The 19,110-nt window shown below is 37.9% G+C and overlaps 4 protein-coding genes across 4 annotated transcripts; 2 read left to right on the forward strand and 2 right to left on the reverse strand.

The window, feature by feature from the left end:
- The first annotated feature begins 402 nt into the window (after positions 1 to 402).
- Positions 403 to 4,301, forward strand: LOC103835734 (SWI/SNF complex subunit SWI3C). The gene is made up of 9 exons (XM_009111925.3): positions 403 to 647; positions 764 to 1,267; positions 1,573 to 2,111; positions 2,198 to 2,555; positions 2,647 to 2,720; positions 2,897 to 2,982; positions 3,092 to 3,159; positions 3,248 to 3,432; positions 3,541 to 4,301. Exons 1-9 carry the CDS (start codon positions 632 to 634, stop codon positions 4,090 to 4,092), a joined length of 2,382 nt encoding a protein of 793 aa, XP_009110173.1. The 5' UTR covers positions 403 to 631; the 3' UTR covers positions 4,093 to 4,301.
- LOC103835735 (replication factor C subunit 4) lies at positions 4,255 to 7,276 on the reverse strand. The gene is made up of 12 exons (XM_009111926.2): positions 6,954 to 7,276; positions 6,808 to 6,886; positions 6,605 to 6,684; positions 6,074 to 6,196; positions 5,873 to 5,942; positions 5,720 to 5,793; positions 5,353 to 5,473; positions 5,209 to 5,271; positions 5,058 to 5,117; positions 4,850 to 4,975; positions 4,691 to 4,777; positions 4,255 to 4,478 (listed from the first exon to the last, which is right to left on the reverse strand). The coding sequence occupies exons 1-12, from the start codon at positions 6,998 to 7,000 to the stop codon at positions 4,386 to 4,388; spliced, it is 1,023 nt and encodes a 340-aa protein (XP_009110174.1). The 5' UTR covers positions 7,001 to 7,276; the 3' UTR covers positions 4,255 to 4,385.
- A 308-nt stretch (positions 7,277 to 7,584) lies between these two features.
- On the reverse strand, positions 7,585 to 9,496 carry LOC103835736 (keratinocyte-associated protein 2). The gene is made up of 6 exons (XM_009111927.3): positions 9,320 to 9,496; positions 9,023 to 9,195; positions 8,730 to 8,781; positions 8,343 to 8,409; positions 7,963 to 8,233; positions 7,585 to 7,689 (listed from the first exon to the last, which is right to left on the reverse strand). The coding sequence occupies exons 2-5, from the start codon at positions 9,176 to 9,178 to the stop codon at positions 8,143 to 8,145; spliced, it is 366 nt and encodes a 121-aa protein (XP_009110175.1). The 5' UTR covers positions 9,179 to 9,195; positions 9,320 to 9,496; the 3' UTR covers positions 7,585 to 7,689; positions 7,963 to 8,142.
- Positions 9,497 to 9,640: 144 nt separating this feature from the next.
- LOC103835738 (protein translocase subunit SECA2, chloroplastic) lies at positions 9,641 to 18,669 on the forward strand. Its single transcript, XM_033276356.1, has 31 exons — positions 9,641 to 9,873; positions 10,050 to 10,184; positions 10,279 to 10,348; positions 10,455 to 10,519; positions 10,629 to 10,749; positions 10,899 to 10,990; positions 11,073 to 11,138; positions 11,236 to 11,300; positions 11,364 to 11,451; positions 11,651 to 11,716; positions 11,811 to 11,926; positions 12,082 to 12,172; positions 12,285 to 12,368; positions 12,451 to 12,543; positions 12,650 to 12,745; positions 12,853 to 12,938; positions 13,120 to 13,198; positions 13,293 to 13,406; positions 13,581 to 13,676; positions 13,799 to 13,862; positions 13,973 to 14,262; positions 14,645 to 14,700; positions 14,881 to 14,998; positions 15,104 to 15,184; positions 15,435 to 15,514; positions 15,584 to 15,638; positions 15,771 to 15,840; positions 15,971 to 16,160; positions 16,256 to 16,379; positions 18,122 to 18,196; positions 18,283 to 18,669. The coding sequence occupies exons 1-31, from the start codon at positions 9,697 to 9,699 to the stop codon at positions 18,445 to 18,447; spliced, it is 3,168 nt and encodes a 1,055-aa protein (XP_033132247.1). The 5' UTR covers positions 9,641 to 9,696; the 3' UTR covers positions 18,448 to 18,669.
- The last annotated feature ends 441 nt before the right edge of the window (positions 18,670 to 19,110 follow it).

A 19,110-nucleotide genomic window follows, 5' to 3' on the forward strand; every position in this document is an offset into this window, starting at 1 on the left:
TTAAAGCTACCGTATCAGTCTAAACCATTTGAAATTGTAACTTGGTTTTTGTGCACTTCTTGTCAACCGGAAACATTGGTTGTGATAGTTACATTGAGGGGAAGAAGAATCATTGGTATTTAGAGCCATTGCTAATATTCTTAGAATAGCTCAAAATAAATTAAAAAAGTATTCAAAGAAGCATAGTGTGAGGATTGCAGTTTACCCAACGCACCGTATGAATCATAGAGATTTTTCACCACATTATATATCTTCTTTATGGATGTATGAACCGGTCAACCAAAAAGTTGTAACTCTTCTTTCTGACCCTTATCAGTCTAAACCAGTTGAAATTTAATTTGGTTTACTGTAACCGAAAACGCAAACCGAATGTATTTGTTTTCCATCTTGCAAAACCTCTGTTTCGTTAAGAAGGTTAGGTCTCCCTGGTGAATGAACGAATAAATTACAGAGACTAGCGAAAGCCAATGGCAGAAAGAAGATTTGCTGTTGCTGCTCGGAAGCTGGAAACTAGAGAGAGACTCGGAGCATAGAAGAAGAGAGGAAAAGGAAAGCCATTCGACTACTTTAAGCTCTCTTCGCTTCTTAAGGCTCAATTCAATTCTCACGAATCAGAGACCAGATAAAAAAAATGCCAGCTACTGAAGGTAAAATTGCATAAAGGAACTCTCTTTCCATCTCAAAATCCGATTTTGGATTGGGATTTGAATTACCCATGTAGATCGTATCAATGGGTAATGACTCGATTCTCCCTCTTTCGCAGATAGAAGAGGGAAATGGAAACGGCGGAGGCGAGGCGGGAGGAGACCTAAGCAAGAGGAGGAAGACATCGAGGAAGAAGACGATGAGGAGATGGAGGAAGCTGATAATAATGCCGACGAGCTTCACCAAAACGGCGCCGCAGCACCCGATCCAGGACCAGGTACTAGCGAGGTAGTTGAAGATAGCGGTGAGCGTATCTCTGGTTTCCCTTCTGTGGTGAGGCGCGTGGTGGTACGCCCTCACGCGTCTGTGACGGCTGTTGTGGCGGCTGAGAGGGGGTGTTTGATGGGGGAGGTTAAAGGGCAGGGCTTGTTGCTTCCTGCTCTGGAGAATATTTCGTTTGGGCAGTTGCAGGCGTTGTCTAGTGTACCGGCTGATTCTTTGTGCTTTGATCCTGAGAGGAGTGATGGAGCGGCTTATGTTATCTCTCCGCCGTCTATTATGGAAGGAGAAGGTGTTGTTAAACGGTTTGGGGATAAAGTTCATGTCTTGCCTATGCATTCAGGTTCGTTTCGTTCTTAGTGTTCTTCAACTCATGAATTTGCATATAAATTGATTACATGTATAGGCTTATTGACCTAGATGAAGTTCTTATCTTTGTTTTATCTAGTTGCTGCTTCCTGGTTTATGTTACTCTGGTTTGGAGCAGTCCTACGTTGGCTTATGTTATGTTGCACTTTGAATGGTTTATGCAAAGTGATGTCCTTCTAAGTTTCACTTAGGCTATGTTCTTGTAGTCATGTAGCTTTGATGTTATCCTGTTTTCCTTCTTAATCTTTTTTTCTTATCATTTTGTTTATATTTGAGCAGATTGGTTTGCACCAAACACAGTGGACCGGCTTGAAAGGCAAGTGGTGCCACAGTACTTCTGTGGAAAATCGCCAAACCATACACCAGAAAGTTATATGCGATTCAGGAACGCCATTGTTTCGAAATATATGGATAACCCTGAGAGGACACTGACGATTTCTGATTGCCAAGGATTGGTAGATGGTGCTGACACTGAAGATCTTGCACGAGTTTTCCGTTTTCTTGATCACTGGGGGATAATTAATTACTGTGCCACTTCCCAGTGTCACCCTGGGCCTTCTAAGGGTGCGTCAGATGTTAGGGAGGATGCAAATGGTGAGGTCCATGTACCGTCTGCTGCTTTGACATCTATTGATAGTTTGATCAGATTTGATAAGCCCATCTGTAGACACAAGGCAGATGAAGTCAGTTCATCCTTGCCGTCTTCGGATGTTGACCTCCCTGACTTAGACATCAGGATTCGTGAACATCTATGTGATAACCACTGTAACCATTGTTCTCGTCCGCTTCCAACTGTGTACTTCCAATCGCAAAAGAAGGTTTTTATCCTGCTTCCTCTACTTACTGTTCTTTGTATTTCATTATCTGATGTAATAGATTCACAAACCTTGTCTCTACTTTTCAGGAGGATGTACTCTTATGCTCTGATTGTTTTCACGATGCAAAATTTGTGGTTGGACATTCTTGTATTGACTTTGTAAGAGTGGATACAAGCAAAGATTACAGGGATCAAGATGGAGAGAATTGGAGTGATCAAGAAACTCTCTTGCTTCTTGAAGCTGTGGAGCTCTACAATGAAAACTGGGTTCAGATTGCGGACCATGTCGGTTCCAAATCAAAAGCTCAGTGTATTCTTCATTTTCTTCGGTTACCTGTGGAGGATGGTCTTTTGGATAATGTTGAGCTTCCAGGTGTTACTGATCCGGCAAACCCTACAAATGGATATGATCACAGAGGAGGAGCTTCAAATGGGGCTTTACCTGGTGATTCTGTTTACTTCGTCTCCAACTGTAAATTATTGGCCGTGATTATGTTCTTTGACATGCCATTCTCATTGTCCACTTACTTTTGCAGGAACTTCTGAGCAAGATTCTGACACTGAGATCAATCTTCCTTTTGTGAAGTCTCCCAATCCGGTTATGGCATTGGTATGTGATTTTTTTCTGCTGCAGAATTATACACATAACTTTCCCGTATCATCTCACCAGTTAGATATATATAATGAATCGATTGATCTGAAACCTATATTGTGCGCATAATTAAGAGTGAAAAATGATCTTCTCTGAGTCTGGAATATGATGATCCTGCTACCAAAACATTTTAGGTTGCATTTTTGGCATCAGCTGTTGGACCTAGAGTTGCTGCGTCCTGTGCCCATGAGTGCCTCACGGTTCTCTCTGCGGATGATAGGTTAGTAGTGTATATCGTCTTCACTATACATTTTCTTAGTCTGTGGTAGCTTTCATTCATCTTCTTTGTTATACATCTTATATATTCTGAGTATTTTTAATCTATCAAGGTTGAAATCTGATGGCCTGCAAGGAAAAAACCCCACCATGCTTGATGGAGAAAATCAGCAGCTAGATGGTATGGCATGTTTCTTGATTGTTGTCTTTATTGTATTGTTCGTCTCCTTCGTTTTGAACCTAATACCTGTCTCCTTTGATGAAAAAAGATAACTCGGGAGCACAGAAAACATCCTGCCAAAACGGAGCAGAAGCACCGACTCCACTGCCACAGGACAAGGTTATGGCTGCATTTAAAGCCGGACTATCAGCTGCATCAACAAAAGCAAAATTGTTTGCTGATCATGAGGAACGTGAAATCCAAAGACTTTCTGCAAATATTGTAAATCACCAGGTATGTAACAGAACATAGTTGCTGTTGATAATTTGTATGGTTGATTTGTTTTGTTTTGTCGATAGTGTTTTGCTGATATGAGTAAAAAACTTTTAAATCATCCCACAGTTGAAGAGGATGGAGCTGAAGCTAAAGCAGTTTGCAGAAATAGAAACGTTGTTGATGAAAGAATGCGAACAAGTAGAGAAAACCCGTCAGAGATTTGCTGCAGAACGAGCACGTATGCTCTCAGCAAGATTTGGATCAGCTGGAGGAATCGCCCCACAGGCTAATAGTAATAATCTCCAAGGCATGTCTCTATCCACAGGTGGTGGTAACAGCATCAATACCCTCCTGCAGCAACAACTACAACAACAGCAAGTTTCAGCTGGCTCTTCTCAACCAAGCATGATCCCTGGATTCAGCAACAACCCACAAGTTCATGCCCAGATGCAGTTCATGGCGCGCCAACAACAACAACAAGCGTTCTCCTTTGGCCCGAGATTGCCTCTCAATGCGATACAGACGAATGCAGGATCAACGGCTTCACCAAATGTCATGTTTGGACTTAATAACCCTGCAGGTGGAGCAGCAGCTTCCATCAACCAGACTTCGTTTAGCAACCCGATGGTTAGGTCTTCCACGGGTTCTGGATCCGGGTCCGGCTTAGGCTTAAACTAAGACGCCATCTCTTTAGCTTATGTAGCCTATCAGTTTCCTAAATTATTTTGAGCCAACTTATTGCGTTGAGACCGTAGTGTTGTTATATGTTAGGTATCATAATTTTCGGTAATTATCATTGTGAATCTAAAACAGTTACAAAAACATCTGTTTCTTGTTAGATTTTTTTTCTCTAATTGGTCTTGGCATATCATCGAACATTATAAAAATCATGTCTTTTTGTCGCATTTATTCATAAGGTAGAGGTCAGATCCCTTAAAAACTCAACATAAGCAAAGCAGAAAATTATTGCTTTAAAAGTCTTCGGACATTTCTGAGAGTGCACGAATTGTATTGCTTGCCACGTCCAGAAGCTGCAGGTACTCATCTGCACCATCTACAAGTTGCTGGATGCATCGAAAAGTGAACATGATTATGGGACACGCTTAACGTTGACTGAAGCATATCTAAAAGGTCCGTATGATATAATGAAAGATGTGAACTTGACACAAAACTTGTGACGTAATTGAGCAGGGATGATGGTAACTATTTTCATATCAGTCTTTAACTAACTCCATAGAAGGAATGAAAAGAGAGTCCCGCAGAGCAGAAGTCTCACCTTATCTGTTTTACCTAGACATTTGCAGATCTTAGCCTTTTGATTGTCTGTTATGTCATCACCAGCCTCAACAACTATATCAAATAACTGAATGGAGACTTGTATTAGTCGGCGAGACTTAAACGTGCAACAAATTAAAGAAAAAAGGAAATAGAAAACCTGATTGGTGATTTGAGATGCAGGATATCCTTCTGCAACTATGTTGTCCACTTCCTTGTTTGCAATATCGAAATCACCACTTTTGCATGCTGTAAAAAATCTCTCGACTACCTCCAGAGGAACTACCTGAAAGGTTCAGAAGACATCCAAAATTAACTCTCGGACTGAGTTTTAAACTTGCGAAAAAGTAGAGTTTCTCCATACTTACCCCAGACACATCGAGTAAATCTCTAGAAGTTATTGTTGATCCAAACAACCGAGCACCACTCTGTAATATTCAAGAAGAAAAACTGGATCAAATTCAACAACCACAGTCAATTTCATCCAGTAACTATATTTCACAGAGTTTCTAAATTAACCTGCAGATACGTGATGGCTCTACGGAGATCACCTTGTGATATGGAACTCAAAGTTGAAAGAGCCTACACGGAAAGTAGCTAGTATAAGCAGTTTCCACAAAGACTAAATAAAAGAAAGGCAAAACTTAAAGCATATGTGCACACCTCTCCACCAAGGTTGAGACCTTCTTCATTACAAATATGCAATATACGGCTACTCATGACTTCTTCAGAAAGTGGTTTGAACCTGAACTTTGCACATCTTGAAGCAAGAGGTTCTATGATCCTTGAGAAAAGAAAATGAAGGGTTATCAAAATCGGTGGCTCCGTAGTTCAGCTCTCAAAACAAAATGTTCTTGATTATGAATAAGTAAAATGGTCAACTAGCAGCTTCATCATAAGACTTGTGAGTCTATAGTATAAACGGAAGCAACCATTTAACATACCCAAAGAGAAAAAAAGTGGAGAACAAGGTGCAAAGAACGAAAGACAATCTAACCCAACAATTAGGTAGCATAATAAAAGAAATTACCTGCTGATATAGTTACAGATGAAAAAGAATCTGGTGACTTTGGAGTAAGTTTCCATTGTGCGCCTCAAGGCGTTCTGCACAATCAGTAACAAAGTTCATGGTAAACGCATTTTTCAAAGTAGAAAATGTGGTAATTAAAAATGTTCAGCGTGCCTGAGCATCTTCCGTCATAGAATCAGCCTCATCGAGAATAATGATCTTAAACGATGGGCAAGGATAACCGCTGAAATATAATATCTTAGTCTTAGATGAAATGAAAACTACATACAGAAGCATAAACGATAACATGGAAAAAAAAAGGAAACTTGACAATAGCCAAACAAAAAAAAAAGGAAGGTTATTGCATAATAATACCCTTGACGGTTGTTGGAGCCAACAGCAACAGCAGCAAAATCCTTAATCTTTGTGCGAACAACATTAATCCCTCTGTCATCACTAGCATTCAGCTCCAACACCCTAGACTTGTACAACTCAGGTCTGCAATAAAAGAAATCGTTAGTTAGTTCACGTCTTACAACTAAAAACTCTAGCTTGCAAATCACAGCACAATGAAAAGGCAAAAACAATGACACTTTGATGATATATGCGTACATTATAAGAACCTCAAACTTAACTCAGTTGAGACACATGGAACAAATAAACAAGTTAGCTTCAATTTGCTTCAAAGAGGACCAAAAACATTCAAATTCAGAATATAAAAACACTTACAAGGCCACACCACATTATGAATTCAAGCATACTCAAACAAAGATAATCAGAATGCTGAGATAATTCACTCTCTGACTGTGCGGTTGCATTATGATATAGCAAGTTTCCACACTAGGTGTCTCGTACAAGTTAAATGAACAATCAAATGAGAGTTTGAGCTTTAGAGAAGTCTAATACCCAAAGAGCTGGTGGGCGATGGCAAGAGCAGTAGTGGTCTTTCCCGTGCCTGGGGGTCCATAAAAGAGCATGTGCGGACACTGCAAACCACAAAATCAAAAATAAAAACCCAAACTTTATTAGAGATCCCAATTCGATATTTAGGGTTTCCACAACTGTAAAATGAAATCAAAATGTAATGAGTTTTTTTTCTGTGAGATTACGTTGGCAGTCTCGAGAGTGTTGGTGAGGACACGAACCACCTCCTCCTGATGCGCCACGTCCTTCACCTGCCTCGGCCGGCTTTAAACCACAACAAAAATGAATTGTGAGTTAAAAAAAATCTGATACGAGTAAGGCAAAATCGTACTATTTCTCAACCCATGGCTGTGTGCTGCTCTCTAGAACTGGCGCCATTCCTCTCTCTCTCTCTCCTTTGCAATAATAAAGCTTTACCGGCGCTGCCACTGAGAGACTTCTCTCTGTAGTTTCTTGTATGGCGTTTTCCCGCTCCCGCCTTAAACCCTCGAAGCGAGTTAGAAGGTTTGACTGTTAATTAAACCAAGTAAGTTCATGTAGCAGATTTTTTTGGTTTTCAATTCTGATTAGTTTATTATGAGTTCAGTTTTTTTTTTTTTTTTTAACGTTGATTTATTATGATCTTACAATTATGATATAGGAAAGATTACATAGACGATTCGACAACCGACAATACTACCTGCCTTATGACCTACGCCTAACTGCATCATCTGAGCCGTCCTGTAATCTGCAAATAAATTGCATAGTCTGTGATTCGAACCCCAGACTTGGGTGTAGAAGCCTTTAAACCTTAACTAATAGGCTACGGTGCTTCCACAATGAATTCAGTTTTATTTGACGATTATTAGTTCACTTCGATAATTAATTAGTTAATTATTTTTATAACGCCAAACTGAACTAGCCGAATTTCAAACTAAAATAACTAAAATTGAAAAGCCAAAAAACTTAACCAAAACTTCCACTAATTTTAATAGAATTTTCATTTTCTGAACCAACCAAATACCAAAACAGTATTTTTCTCGGTTCATTTAGGCACAACCAAACTACCCGACACATAACATTCTCGTTAGACCATCTTTAATAGTTTACTATATTTTCCACTTCAAAATAGAGTAACTCTATAATAGAGTTCAATTCTACTTCAATGGTACTCTATTTTAAAGTGAAAAATAGAATGATGAACAAAAAATAAATAAGTTACTTTATATTTGAGAGTAAACCTATTTTTTACTCTATAATAGAGTATCATTGGAGCATTTTTACTCCAAACTCTATTTTAGAATGAAAAATAGAGTGGGGTTGGAGATGCTCTTATGAAGTCTTATGCGTATATATCACACTATCACAGTATTAATCAACATGATATGCATAACGGCAACTGCAAAATCGATCAAGTAAGCATAAGTTGAGGAAAATACTAAATGTCATAGTTCATGGAGTGACAGTATCTATGAGTCTTTTAGTGCTAAACAAAAGAAACTAGGAGAACATCATGGTACTTAGTAATCCCGTTCTCTGATTCAGTGCCTTTTAGATTTTGACTCAGCTCTGGAGAGCATGTATCCTGAGATCTTGTTCATCTCGTATAACAGCCCAGCGGAGAACAAGAAACTGCCAACCCAAACATTGAACAACACATCTTTTTTTTAGCCACAGAAAGTTATCAAATAATGTGTATTATGGATTGAACATTGAGCAGAACTAGACAGTCAAGGCTTACCAGGTTGTAATACAAACTCGATGCACCGTGCTAGCAGCAACAAGAGCTATGATTTCCGCAACAATCACTGCCATCAAATAAACAAACAAAACAAAAATAAATCTTTAATAAACTGCAGAGCTTATTAAACTCCGATTCTTGCAAAAGTGTGTGATGACAATGGATTGACAAAGCAAAACATAATCAACTAGGACATCTAATCTTATAACATAACTCCGCGTTCAAGATCAGATTCACCCGTTTAAAAACTAAACCTTTGGGGGCAGGGATGATCTAAATTTTTCAAAATCTAAAGTCAACTTCTGAACTAGCAACTGATTCAGGGCAGAGTGATAAAGCAAAGATAGTCACATTCTCATTGTGAATGTATGTCAGAGAGAAACATACCTGCACCCCAGCTACTCTTCCCACCAGAAGACTCCTGGAGATTTCCTATGAACTGCAAATTAAATGAAATCGCATTGAACCAAATCGTCAGCCACCACCACCAAATGTAGATGATATTGAATAAAACCAAAAACACACACATAACCACTTGAGTAAGGACCAAAGATCTCAAATTTAGAAGAGTTAAAAGAGTCGCATAATATTAAGGACCAAAAGATGTCAAATTTGTGAACCGGATCAAAGACTACGCAGAGAATTATTCTAAAGTCAAAGATGCAGCTAAGTTAACTTACAGTGAGGGAGAAGAGAAAGAGGAGGGAGCTAGTGAAGCCTCCAAGGATCGTGAACAGCTCCGAAGAAGCTAACTTTCCTCGGTACATTTCTTGGAGCGAGAGGACCACTGTGAACAGAAGAACAGAGACAAGCATGGATGTTCCAACTCCCGCCATTTTTGATTCTCCTCTAACTCTCATCCCAAAAAAAAATGAAAGATCAAATCGAGAGACGAGAGAGCAAAATCGCATACGAAAATGAAACATGAAATCTTTAAAGCGAACAGCTCATTATGATCAGAGAATGTGATTGATTACCTTGAAAAACCTTATCAGATCGAGAAAAGCCCCTTCTCCTCGTCACTTCCTCAGCTCCACGGGAAAAAAGAAGAAGAAGACGGATACGAGAAAGAAAAAAAAAGTATTAGAAATGGGGATTTAAGAGTTAAGATGATAATTTCTAAAGTTGAGTGACGTATTGCGAGAAACTAGAATTATCAGGGACTAAAATTACAAACTTTAAGCAAAAGGTTATTTAAATAGGGGGGGCTAACCAGCAATTAAGCGCCACCCAACCGGTGAAACACATAATATTCCGACAGTGTGTTTTTCAAACTATGTTCTGATTTTCATGAGACATAGAGAGAGCTTCTTTCGTCCATGGATGCTTGAAACAAAGCAATAGGCGAGTGAATATGGGCACTGTTTTGAATCTAGTGAACCCTCCTAATACAACTCCATGCTTACTGTCCCCAAGTAATAAGTTTCCATGGACAAAACCCTTTTTATCTGGCGTTTTTATCGCTCGACCCGTCACGCCGATTCAGAGGTGTCACGTTGTTCGGAGAAGCCGTGTCTCTGCTTCCCTATTGGTAATTTATATGCGTTAAAATCTGACAGTACCACTTGCACACCATCTGTTCGATCATTTGTCTCTTTTTGTTTCTCTTTGTGGTTTTCTGTTGTCTCTTTCTTCTTAATGAGGTTTCTGCTGATTTCTAGTTTTTTTTTTTTTAATAATTCGTGGGGATTGGTTTACGTATTTTAGGGGAATTTGGGTCGTCTGAAGAGGAATTTACAAGATGTTACGAGCATGAACTATTGGGTTGTGAGGGACTACTATCGTCTTGTGGAATCTGTTAATTCCATCGAACGACAGATTCAAAGCCTTTCGGATGAGCAGGTGTTCAACTTAGTGTTCACTGCTTGAAATTTTTGTTTTCAATTGATATGATTCATTAATGTATTATTGGTTTTTGTTTGTTTGATCTCTGTAGCTGAAAGCCAAAACTTTAGAATTTCGGGAAAGGTTAGCACGTGGGGAGTCCCTAGCTGATTTGCAAGCTGGTTCGTTCAAAACCTTACGTGGACTTTGCTTTCTTTTCCCCTTTAGAATGTTGTTTTGTAATTGCTTTCTCACTTTTTGTTGTTATATGTTTTCCTCTGTTCATAGAGGCGTTTGCTGTTGTTCGTGAAGCTGCAAAGAGAACAATTGGGATGCGTCATTTTGATGTGCAGGTCTGTCTATATCTATACTCAAACTCTAGTCCATATTGGTGGTGCGTTTTTATCATCTAAAAGAGAGATTCTTAGGTGTATACTTATGGTTTTTTTTTGGTTGCATCAGATAATTGGTGGAGGAGTGCTTCATGATGGATCCATTGCGGAGATGAAGACAGGTGAAGGGAAAACACTTGTCTCTACCTTAGCTGCATATCTTAATGCATTAACTGGCGAGGGTGTACATGGTATGTTGTCTGCTTTCTCTGCACCCTTAACACTTAACAGTTGCTGATATTTTAAGAAATCCCCTAGTTTCCTCAATATTCACGGACTACTAATTTTAGTATCGCTTAACATATAGCTAAACATGTTGGTATTGATTTTCTGGTGGCAGTGGTTACTGTGAATGATTACCTGGCCCAGCGTGATGCAGAATGGATGGGTCGTGTTCACCGTTTCTTAGGCCTTTCAGTTGGTCTCATTCAGGTAGCTTTCACAGATTCTCTTTGCACTCTACCTTCTGTGTTTCAAAGCAGAAAACTTATGGTGATTCGTATTGTACAATTAGAGAGGAATGAAAGCTGAAGAGAGAAAATTCAACTATGGCTGCGATATAACATATACCAATAACTCGGCAAGTATTTCGTTCATATCGATTATTCTACTTAGGATATACTTTAATGTTTAATTTATCTCTCATTTCCTTCTACTAACACTTGTGCATATCTCAGGAGCTTGGATTTGATTATCTGCGAGATAACCTTACTTCAAACAGTGAACAACTTGTGATGAGATGGTACATCCTTTAAATCTTTTCACTCCTCGGTTTGGTTCAGTACTGACAGTTTATGATCTACAGGCCAAAACCATTTCACTTTGCAATAGTTGACGAAGTGGACTCAGTCCTTATTGATGAAGGCAGAAATCCTTTGCTTATAAGTGGTGAGGTAATACAGTTCAGTTTGATAAGCTTAAAAGTTTTATTCTTGGGAGATTAGACATTTGGTTTATAGTCTGGATCTAGTTAACAACTGCGGATGCAATAGACAACGAAAAGCAATATCATTGGTACAAAAAAAAAGTATATATCATTGGTACATAATTGTAATGATTGATGGAGTCCTTTATGTTGCGCTTGTATCACAGGCTAATGAAAATGCCGCACGATATCCAGTTGCTGCTAAAGTGGCTGAACTTCTCGTAAAAGATATTGTGAGTTTTACCTTCTTCTCTTTTCTGTTATTTTATTGTGACCTTTCTTTAGAAACTGACTTTCTAAAATGATATTTGAAAATCTTGGTAATAGCATTACAAAGTTGAATTGAAAGAGAACTCAGTGGAACTCACGGAAGAAGGTATATCTCTTGCTGAAATGGCTCTTGAGACGGGTGATTTATGGGACGAAAATGATCCATGGGCCAGGTATCTACTTGTTACTACCGCTGATATTATTTATGTTCCAAATGGTAACGACAAACTTTGGCGGTTGGAACTAGTTTTTTTCTCAGATTGGTTCAAAGTTTCTGTGCAGTTATTTCCTATAGGTGTTTTTTGGATTTATTTTCTAATTTATGCAGGTTTGTTATGAATGCTTTAAAAGCTAAAGAATTTTACAAGCGTGATGTCCAATATATTGTGAGAAATGGGAAAGCACTTATAATTAATGAGGTATACGTAGTTCTTGCTTCAGTTGTATTCATTGTTTCATTGCCTGAGATAGCTATTAACTATAGTGTTTAAGACATTTTGAGAGTTAAATAAGAATTTCAAATATTTTCAGTTGACTGGAAGAGTTGAAGAGAAAAGGAGATGGTCGGAAGGAGTCCACCAGGCTGTGGAGGCTAAAGAAGGTCTCGAAATTCAGGTCTGTCACACAGACTCATAAGTCTTGGTTAAAGCTATGCCTCAAAAACTTCATGCTCATGAAACTAAACTCTTTGATTTAGGCTGATTCAATTGTTGTGGCCCAAATAACCTATCAGTCACTCTTTAAACTCTATCCAAAGCTCTCCGGGATGACTGGGACAGCAAAAACAGAGGTAGGTACATGGGGATTTGCTTTGATCCACCTCCTTAATCTTTATAAAGATATCATTTTCTTGACTAGAGAAGGCAGTGTGAGACCCTTGTTTCTACAACTTGCAGGAAAAAGAATTTTTGAAAATGTTCCAGATACCTGTTATTGAAGTTCCTACAAATTTATCAAATATTCGAATCGATCTACCTATACAAGCTTTTGCAGTAAGCATCATTAAAAACTCAAATTTGCGTTTGCATTGTTCATCTCATTTATAAAATGTGAACTAATTTTTGTTTCTCGTTCATCCCTTTGGTGTGATGTATGTTAGACTGCTCGAGGTAAATGGGAATATGTTCGTCGAGAAGTTGAAGATATGTTTGGACAAGGTCGACCTGTTTTAGTAGGAACAACAAGGTAGCACCATGTGATTAAACCACTTCAATAACTTTTGACACATAGATTTAGCCAATTTTTAAAAAATTCAAAACATACCGCATGTACTGGTGTCGGTTAAGAGTATATATAGGAACACTTATTTCTTTTTGAAAACACATGTATGCTTTTCCGCTGTTAACAAGTTAGCTTCATTTTGCAGTGTAGAGAATTCTGAATATTTATCAGCATTGCTGAAAGAATGGGGTATTCCTCACAATGTCCTGAATGCACGACCCAAGGTGGATCTGACACTTATCCGTCTGCATAGTAAAACTATCATAGCATTCAAATGATATAAGCTAGTTCTAATACTCCGTGTTTTACTTCATTCAGTATGCTGCCAGGGAAGCCGATTTTATAGCCCAAGCAGGAAGAAAATATGCCATCACCATTTCTACAAATATGGCTGGCAGAGGCACTGACATTATTCTAGGAGGAAATCCAAAGGTATTTTGGATAGTATCCTTAACGTTCCACTTTTTTCAGATGTTTGTCTGATCCCAGTTGATTGGGTCTCTTCTTGATGGCTTTACTTATGAGGACATCTAGTTTTGTCTTGTTTTCGTTTTTATTTTAACAGTAAATTTCACCTGTTATGTCTTTGTGAATGTAATCTTGCAGATGCTTGCAAGAGAAATCATAGAGGATAGCATCCTCTCATATCTAACAAGTGAAGTTTTGGCAGATGATATTGACGATAATGAACTATCACAGAAGGTATTAGTTGCGAAAACGAAATGAGCTCTTTACATTGATATTCTTAAAGATAAAGACCAGATAATTTGTAGATACTTCTATCCCATTGTTGAATAATTGAACTTTCCTGTAAACGATGTCAGGTGTTGTCAAAAATAAAAGTGGGACCATCGTCATTAGCTTTGCTAGCCAGAGCTTCTCTTATGGGTTTGCCTCTGAACTTTCGGCGCTCATTTTTAACCTTGTGCACATACTCTATGGATCATGTTTGATGTTTACTTTTAATCTTTAAATCTTCTTTTAACTCATTGGCACAGCAAAATATGTTGGCAAAAGTGAAAGTAAAAGCTGGACGAGGAAAAAAGCAAAGTCCGTGGTCACAGAATCTTTGGAGAAAAGCCAGACCATGGATGCTTTGGAACTTCAGAATCTTGTCAACGAGCAGTCAGAAATGTACCCTTTAGGCCCTGCTATCGCTCTGGCTTATCTATCCGTGTTAAAGGACTGTGAGGCCCATTGTCTGTATGAAGGGTCTGAAGTGAAGAGGCTTGGAGGTCTTCATGTGATTGGGACATCTTTGCATGAGTCTCGTAGGATTGATAATCAGGTAAGGAACTGGTTTTGCGTCTCTGCTTGGATGCTACCTTTTGAAATAAATGTGCTAATCTATTAATATTTTAGAAACCTAAGAAGACGTTGCCCCAAACCTATTATTTTGACTTGAAACCTTTTAAAAGTATGTTTCCCGGGCTACTATCTAGAATGGTAGCATCATGAAAAGCAAACTACATAATCATTCATTCTCCTTTCCCTGAGGAGATATGCCAGTTTGTTCTTCCCAATTATTCATACCAAATAATTAATTTATCAATGTGGAAATGGTAGAGAGACCTTGAAACCAACACCACATGCAAGCTGACCTGTTTGATGGAATCAAATGACTAGTTGGCTAATTTTCCAAGTTTCTGCGTCCATATTATTTCTTATAGCTTCGTGGCAGAGCTGGAAGGCAAGGAGATCCTGGATCCACGCGTTTTATGGTTAGGTAATCACATTTATTTATCTCCTGAACTGGAAAAGCCTCTATTAGCAAAGTTCTTACGTAGAAAAGACTTGCTTTGATATTATGAACCTCACACCAATCAGAAAATGTTTGGGAATAATATCGGTCTCCTTACAGTAAGGACCTTACTGTAACATGATTATATTACTGTTGGTTGTTCAGCTTGCAAGATGAGATGTTTCAGAAGTTCAATTTTGATACTGAGTGGGCTGTGAGACTTATATCAAAGATTACAAACGATGAAGATTTACCAATTGAAGGTGACACAATAGTAAAACAGGTTGGTAGCTTGTTCATCTATTTTCTTTGTGGTTTAACCAATTGCGAATTTCCTTGCAAAATTGATCTATTTCTGCTAATCTGGCTCATCTCATTGGCTTTGTAGCTTCTAGCTCTCCAGATAAATGCAGAGAAATACTTCTTTGGTATAAGAAAAAGCCTGGTCGAGTTTGACGAAGTGCTAGAGGTACCATCTTTGCCGCCTACTGTTACTGTATCTGCATCTCGAATTCTTGACCATTTATAGATATACATCCTTTACCATGATTATAAGTCTAAAAGACTACAACTGTTTTCCCAGAAGATGCTATCGCGTGACCAACGTCAATTTATAATATTTGTAGCTCATATTACATGTATGGCAACTTTTGAGGATACACCGTTATATAAATCAACCATTTTCCTTTGTTCTTCTTCTTCTTCTTCTTCTTCTTCAGGTTCAAAGGAAGCATGTCTATGACCTAAGGCAACTGCTTTTGACGGGTGATAACGAAAGTTGCTCCCAGCATATTTACCAGTAAGTGCTACACTTGACATGAACATTTTAACTCTTAGCATGTGTTTCATGTGCACTGTTATTTCTCAGGTACATGCAAGCTGTTGTAGATGAAATTGTCGTTGGAAATTCTGATCCACATAAGGTAAATAAAACTTTTGTCTAGTAAAATCTTTTCAGATAAGGGTCATCACTTTGCTCGTTTCTCTAACAGAAATCATGCATAGTCGGTTTTAGCTGTTATGTTCGTTTCCTAATATCTAATTTCTTGTGGTAGCATCCAAGAAACTGGAACTTGGCCAAGTTATTGAAGGAGTTTATGGCTATTTCAGGGAACCTACTGGATGGTAAGTTTTTTTTTTTTTTTTTTCATTTTTTTCATTTTTTTCATTTTTAGGCATAACATATTAACATGTCTTGCTTCCTGAGAACAAACGATCACTGTTTCGCATGAAAACTAACAACAAGCAGTATCAGATTCATTTTCTGGGATCACAGAAGGAACCATGTTACAGTCCCTTGAAAACCTGCATGAGACAAGTTCAATCGATATGGATAACTTCCACCTTCCGCACCTTCCAAAGCCTCCAAACGCTTTCAGGGGAATACGCAGAAAAAATGCTTCACTACGACGGTGGCTCGATATTTGCTCCGATGATTTGACAGGGTAAGTGCTAAACAGCTAAAACTAGTAGTCTTAATATTTTTTGACATGCGTCTCAATGAGAAAGAAAGACTGAGTTTTGCTTATATATTCTGTAGGAGTGGGAGGTACAGAACATCAGTCAATCTTCTCCGGAAGTTCCTCGGTGATTATCTGATTGCTTCCTACTTGAGTGCTGTTCAAGAATCTGGCTTTGATGATGGTTACGTAAAAGAAATAGAGGTACATGTTTGTTCTTGCATCTCTAAGGCCCTGTTCGTTTGTACATCTGGAAGATGCATCCAGATGGTCCATCTAGATGTCTTATCCAGATGGAGCATCTGGGTGTTGTTCGTTTCTTCATTTTGTCCATGCATCCAGATGAATCATCTGAATGCAACTATGTTCGTTTGCTTTTCATTTTTTAACTTCCATCTGCATTTAGGTGGACTTGTTAATAAAATGATTAAAATATAATTTTTTACGTTTCGGCGGAAAAATAACATTTTTACGGTTTTGCCGAAAATATTTTTGAGGTTTTTGAGAAATTAAGTGTTTTTCGCGAAAAAGTGCATTTTCGGCGGAAAAATATGTTTTATGGGTTTGGCGGAAAAATACGTTTTTGCGGTTTAGACGGGAAAAGTTTTTTTTTCACGATTTTGGCGGAAAAAGTTTTTTTCGCGATTTCGACGGAAAAAGTATTTTTCCGGTTTTGGCGGGAAAATATATTTTTCCGGTTTGGCGGGAAAATGCGATTTTCCGGTTTTGGCAGGAAAATGCGATTTTCCGGTTTTGGCGGGAAAATGCGATTTTCCGGTTTTGGCGGGAAAATGCGATTTTCCGGTTTTGGCGGGAAAATGCGATTTTCCGGTTTTGGCGGGAAAATGCGTTTTCCCGGTTTTGGCGGAAAAATACGTTTTTCCAGTTTTGGCAGAAAATACATTTTTCCGGTTTTGGCGGAAAAATACATTTTTCCGGTTTTGGCGGAAAAATACATTTTTCCGGTTTTGGCGGGAAAATACATTTTTCCGGTTTTGAGGGGAAAATGCGTTTTTCCCGTTTTGGCGGGAAAATGCGTTTTCCCGGTTTTGGCGAGAAAATACGTTTTTCCAGTTTTGGCGGAAAAATACATTTTTCCGGTTTTGGCGGGAAAATACATTTTTCCGGTTTTGACGGAAAAATGCGTTTTTCCGGTTTTGACAGGAAAATGCGTTTTTCCGGTTATAGCGGGAAAATATGTTTTCCGATTTTAGCGGGAAAATTCCATTTTCTTGTTTTGGCGGTAAAATTGTGTGTTTTCAGTTTTGACGGGAAAATGCGTTTTTCGGGTTTTGGCGGGAAAATTCGGTTTTTCGGTTTTGGCGAGAAAATGTGTTTTTTCGTTTTTGGCGAGAAAATGCGTTTTTCCGGTTTTGGCGAGAAAATGCTTTTTTTTTTTGCGGTTTTGGCCGGAAAATGTTTTTTGGAGTTTTGGCGGGAATATGCGTTTTTGGGTTTTGGCGGAAAAATGCATTTTTTCGGTTTTGGTCGAAAAGTGCGGTTTACTGGTTTAGCCAAAAAATGTGTTTTTATGAAAATGTGTGTTTTATGTTTTTTTGCGGAAAAACGCATCTTGCGGTTTTGGCGGGAAAATGTGTTTTTCAGTTTTTGCGAGAAAATGCATTTTTGGTTATAGCGGAAAAATGTATATGCAAAAAAATAGAATTTACGGTTTGAAAATAATATTTTGATTTTAAAAGGTTATTTTTGTCATTTATCATTTTGGACTGAACTAGATGCATCTGCATCCAGATGCACCATCAAGACTCACCTTCATTTGGGTGAGAATTTGAGATGAGTTTTTAAAAGTTCAGCTGGGTGATCCATCTGGATGTAGCATTATAATGCACAAAACGAACAGATGGATCACCTGGGTGAGCAAACGAACAGGGCCTAAGTGTAAGTTTCACTGCAACGCCTGATAGATTTTGCTTTGCTGAAAACAGAGAGCGGTTCTCTTAAAGACGTTGGATTGCTTTTGGAGAGATCATCTTGTGAACATGAATAAATTAAGCTCAGCGGTATCAACTGTGATCCTCATCTGTTTTATTTTTCTTTTTGCTTTCTGCCTGTCTGATACGTATGTGTTAAACCTTGATGTGAACAGGTGAATGTCAGAAGTTTTGCGCATAGAAACCCTCTGGAAGAATATAAAATCGATGGATGTCGTTTTTTCATCTCAATGCTGAGTGCAACCAGAAGGCTAACTATAGAATCAATCTTGCAGTACTGGTCATCCCCAATGGAATCCCAAGAACTATTTGTATCATAAGCTTCGTTCCTATCAAGCTAAGTGGAACCACACACCACATTCTCTACTAATATATATATATATATATATATATATATATATATATATATAATTGAATGCTAGAAAATCAGTCATTGTAATGTTCAAGTTTGATTACATTGTTATGCTTTTGAATTAAAAGTATGTTGATAACCGGTGAGAAAAGAAATTCATAGGTGAAATCGAAGAAGAAAAATAGATTGAGTAAGATGAAGAAATTCAAAAAAAAAAGAATATATTGTAAGAAAAAGAATAAATTTGTGGATTGATTAAGAATGAAAAACAAAACCAAAAAGATGAAGAAAGAAGAAAACTAAAATGAATAAATAAAAGAGCTCTAAAATAGATTAAACTGAGAACTGCAATATCTATAATTAATTAGATTTGGTTTGGTTTAATTAACTTTTATATAGATTTAAACGAAATAAAATAAAATAAAGAGGAGCATATGAACACTTTCTGTGCAGCTGAGAATATATAAACAACTAATCTTAATAGTTGATTGAATCAATTGTTGAAAAACTTATGCTCCCAAACAATATCCAATATACTTTTTTCTAAAATTCATTTTATTCTTATTTATCTTTAATTTCAAACTGATGTAAAACCTCAATCTAAACAAATTTATCTATTTATGAATTGTGA

This window comes from Brassica rapa, chromosome A08 (assembly GCF_000309985.2).
Source record: "Brassica rapa cultivar Chiifu-401-42 chromosome A08, CAAS_Brap_v3.01, whole genome shotgun sequence".
NCBI lineage: Eukaryota > Viridiplantae > Streptophyta > Magnoliopsida > Brassicales > Brassicaceae > Brassica > Brassica rapa.

Coding starts and splice junctions, on each gene's coding strand:
- LOC103835735 (XM_009111926.2), bottom strand. CDS start 7,000: ATGGCGCCAGTTCTAGAGAGCAGCACACAGCCATGGGTTGAGAAATA. Junction 5,272..5,352: donor GTCTCAACCTTGGTGGAGAG/GTGTGCACATAT, acceptor CTTTCCGTGTAG/GCTCTTTCAACTTTGAGTTC. Junction 4,976..5,057: donor ATTTACTCGATGTGTCTGGG/GTAAGTATGGAG, acceptor TGAACCTTTCAG/GTAGTTCCTCTGGAGGTAGT.
- LOC103835738 (XM_033276356.1), top strand. CDS start 9,697: ATGGGCACTGTTTTGAATCTAGTGAACCCTCCTAATACAACTCCATGC. Junction 15,185..15,434: donor AGTTTGACGAAGTGCTAGAG/GTACCATCTTTG, acceptor CTTCTTCTTCAG/GTTCAAAGGAAGCATGTCTA. Junction 16,380..18,121: donor GTTACGTAAAAGAAATAGAG/GTACATGTTTGT, acceptor TGCTGAAAACAG/AGAGCGGTTCTCTTAAAGAC.
- LOC103835736 (XM_009111927.3), bottom strand. CDS start 9,178: ATGGCGGGAGTTGGAACATCCATGCTTGTCTCTGTTCTTCTGTTCACA. Junction 8,782..9,022: donor TCTTTCTCTTCTCCCTCACT/GTAAGTTAACTT, acceptor TTTAATTTGCAG/TTCATAGGAAATCTCCAGGA. Junction 8,410..8,729: donor GAAGAGTAGCTGGGGTGCAG/GTATGTTTCTCT, acceptor ATTTGATGGCAG/TGATTGTTGCGGAAATCATA.
- LOC103835734 (XM_009111925.3), top strand. Junction 2,721..2,896: donor CCAATCCGGTTATGGCATTG/GTATGTGATTTT, acceptor AAAACATTTTAG/GTTGCATTTTTGGCATCAGC. Junction 3,433..3,540: donor CAAATATTGTAAATCACCAG/GTATGTAACAGA, acceptor ATCATCCCACAG/TTGAAGAGGATGGAGCTGAA.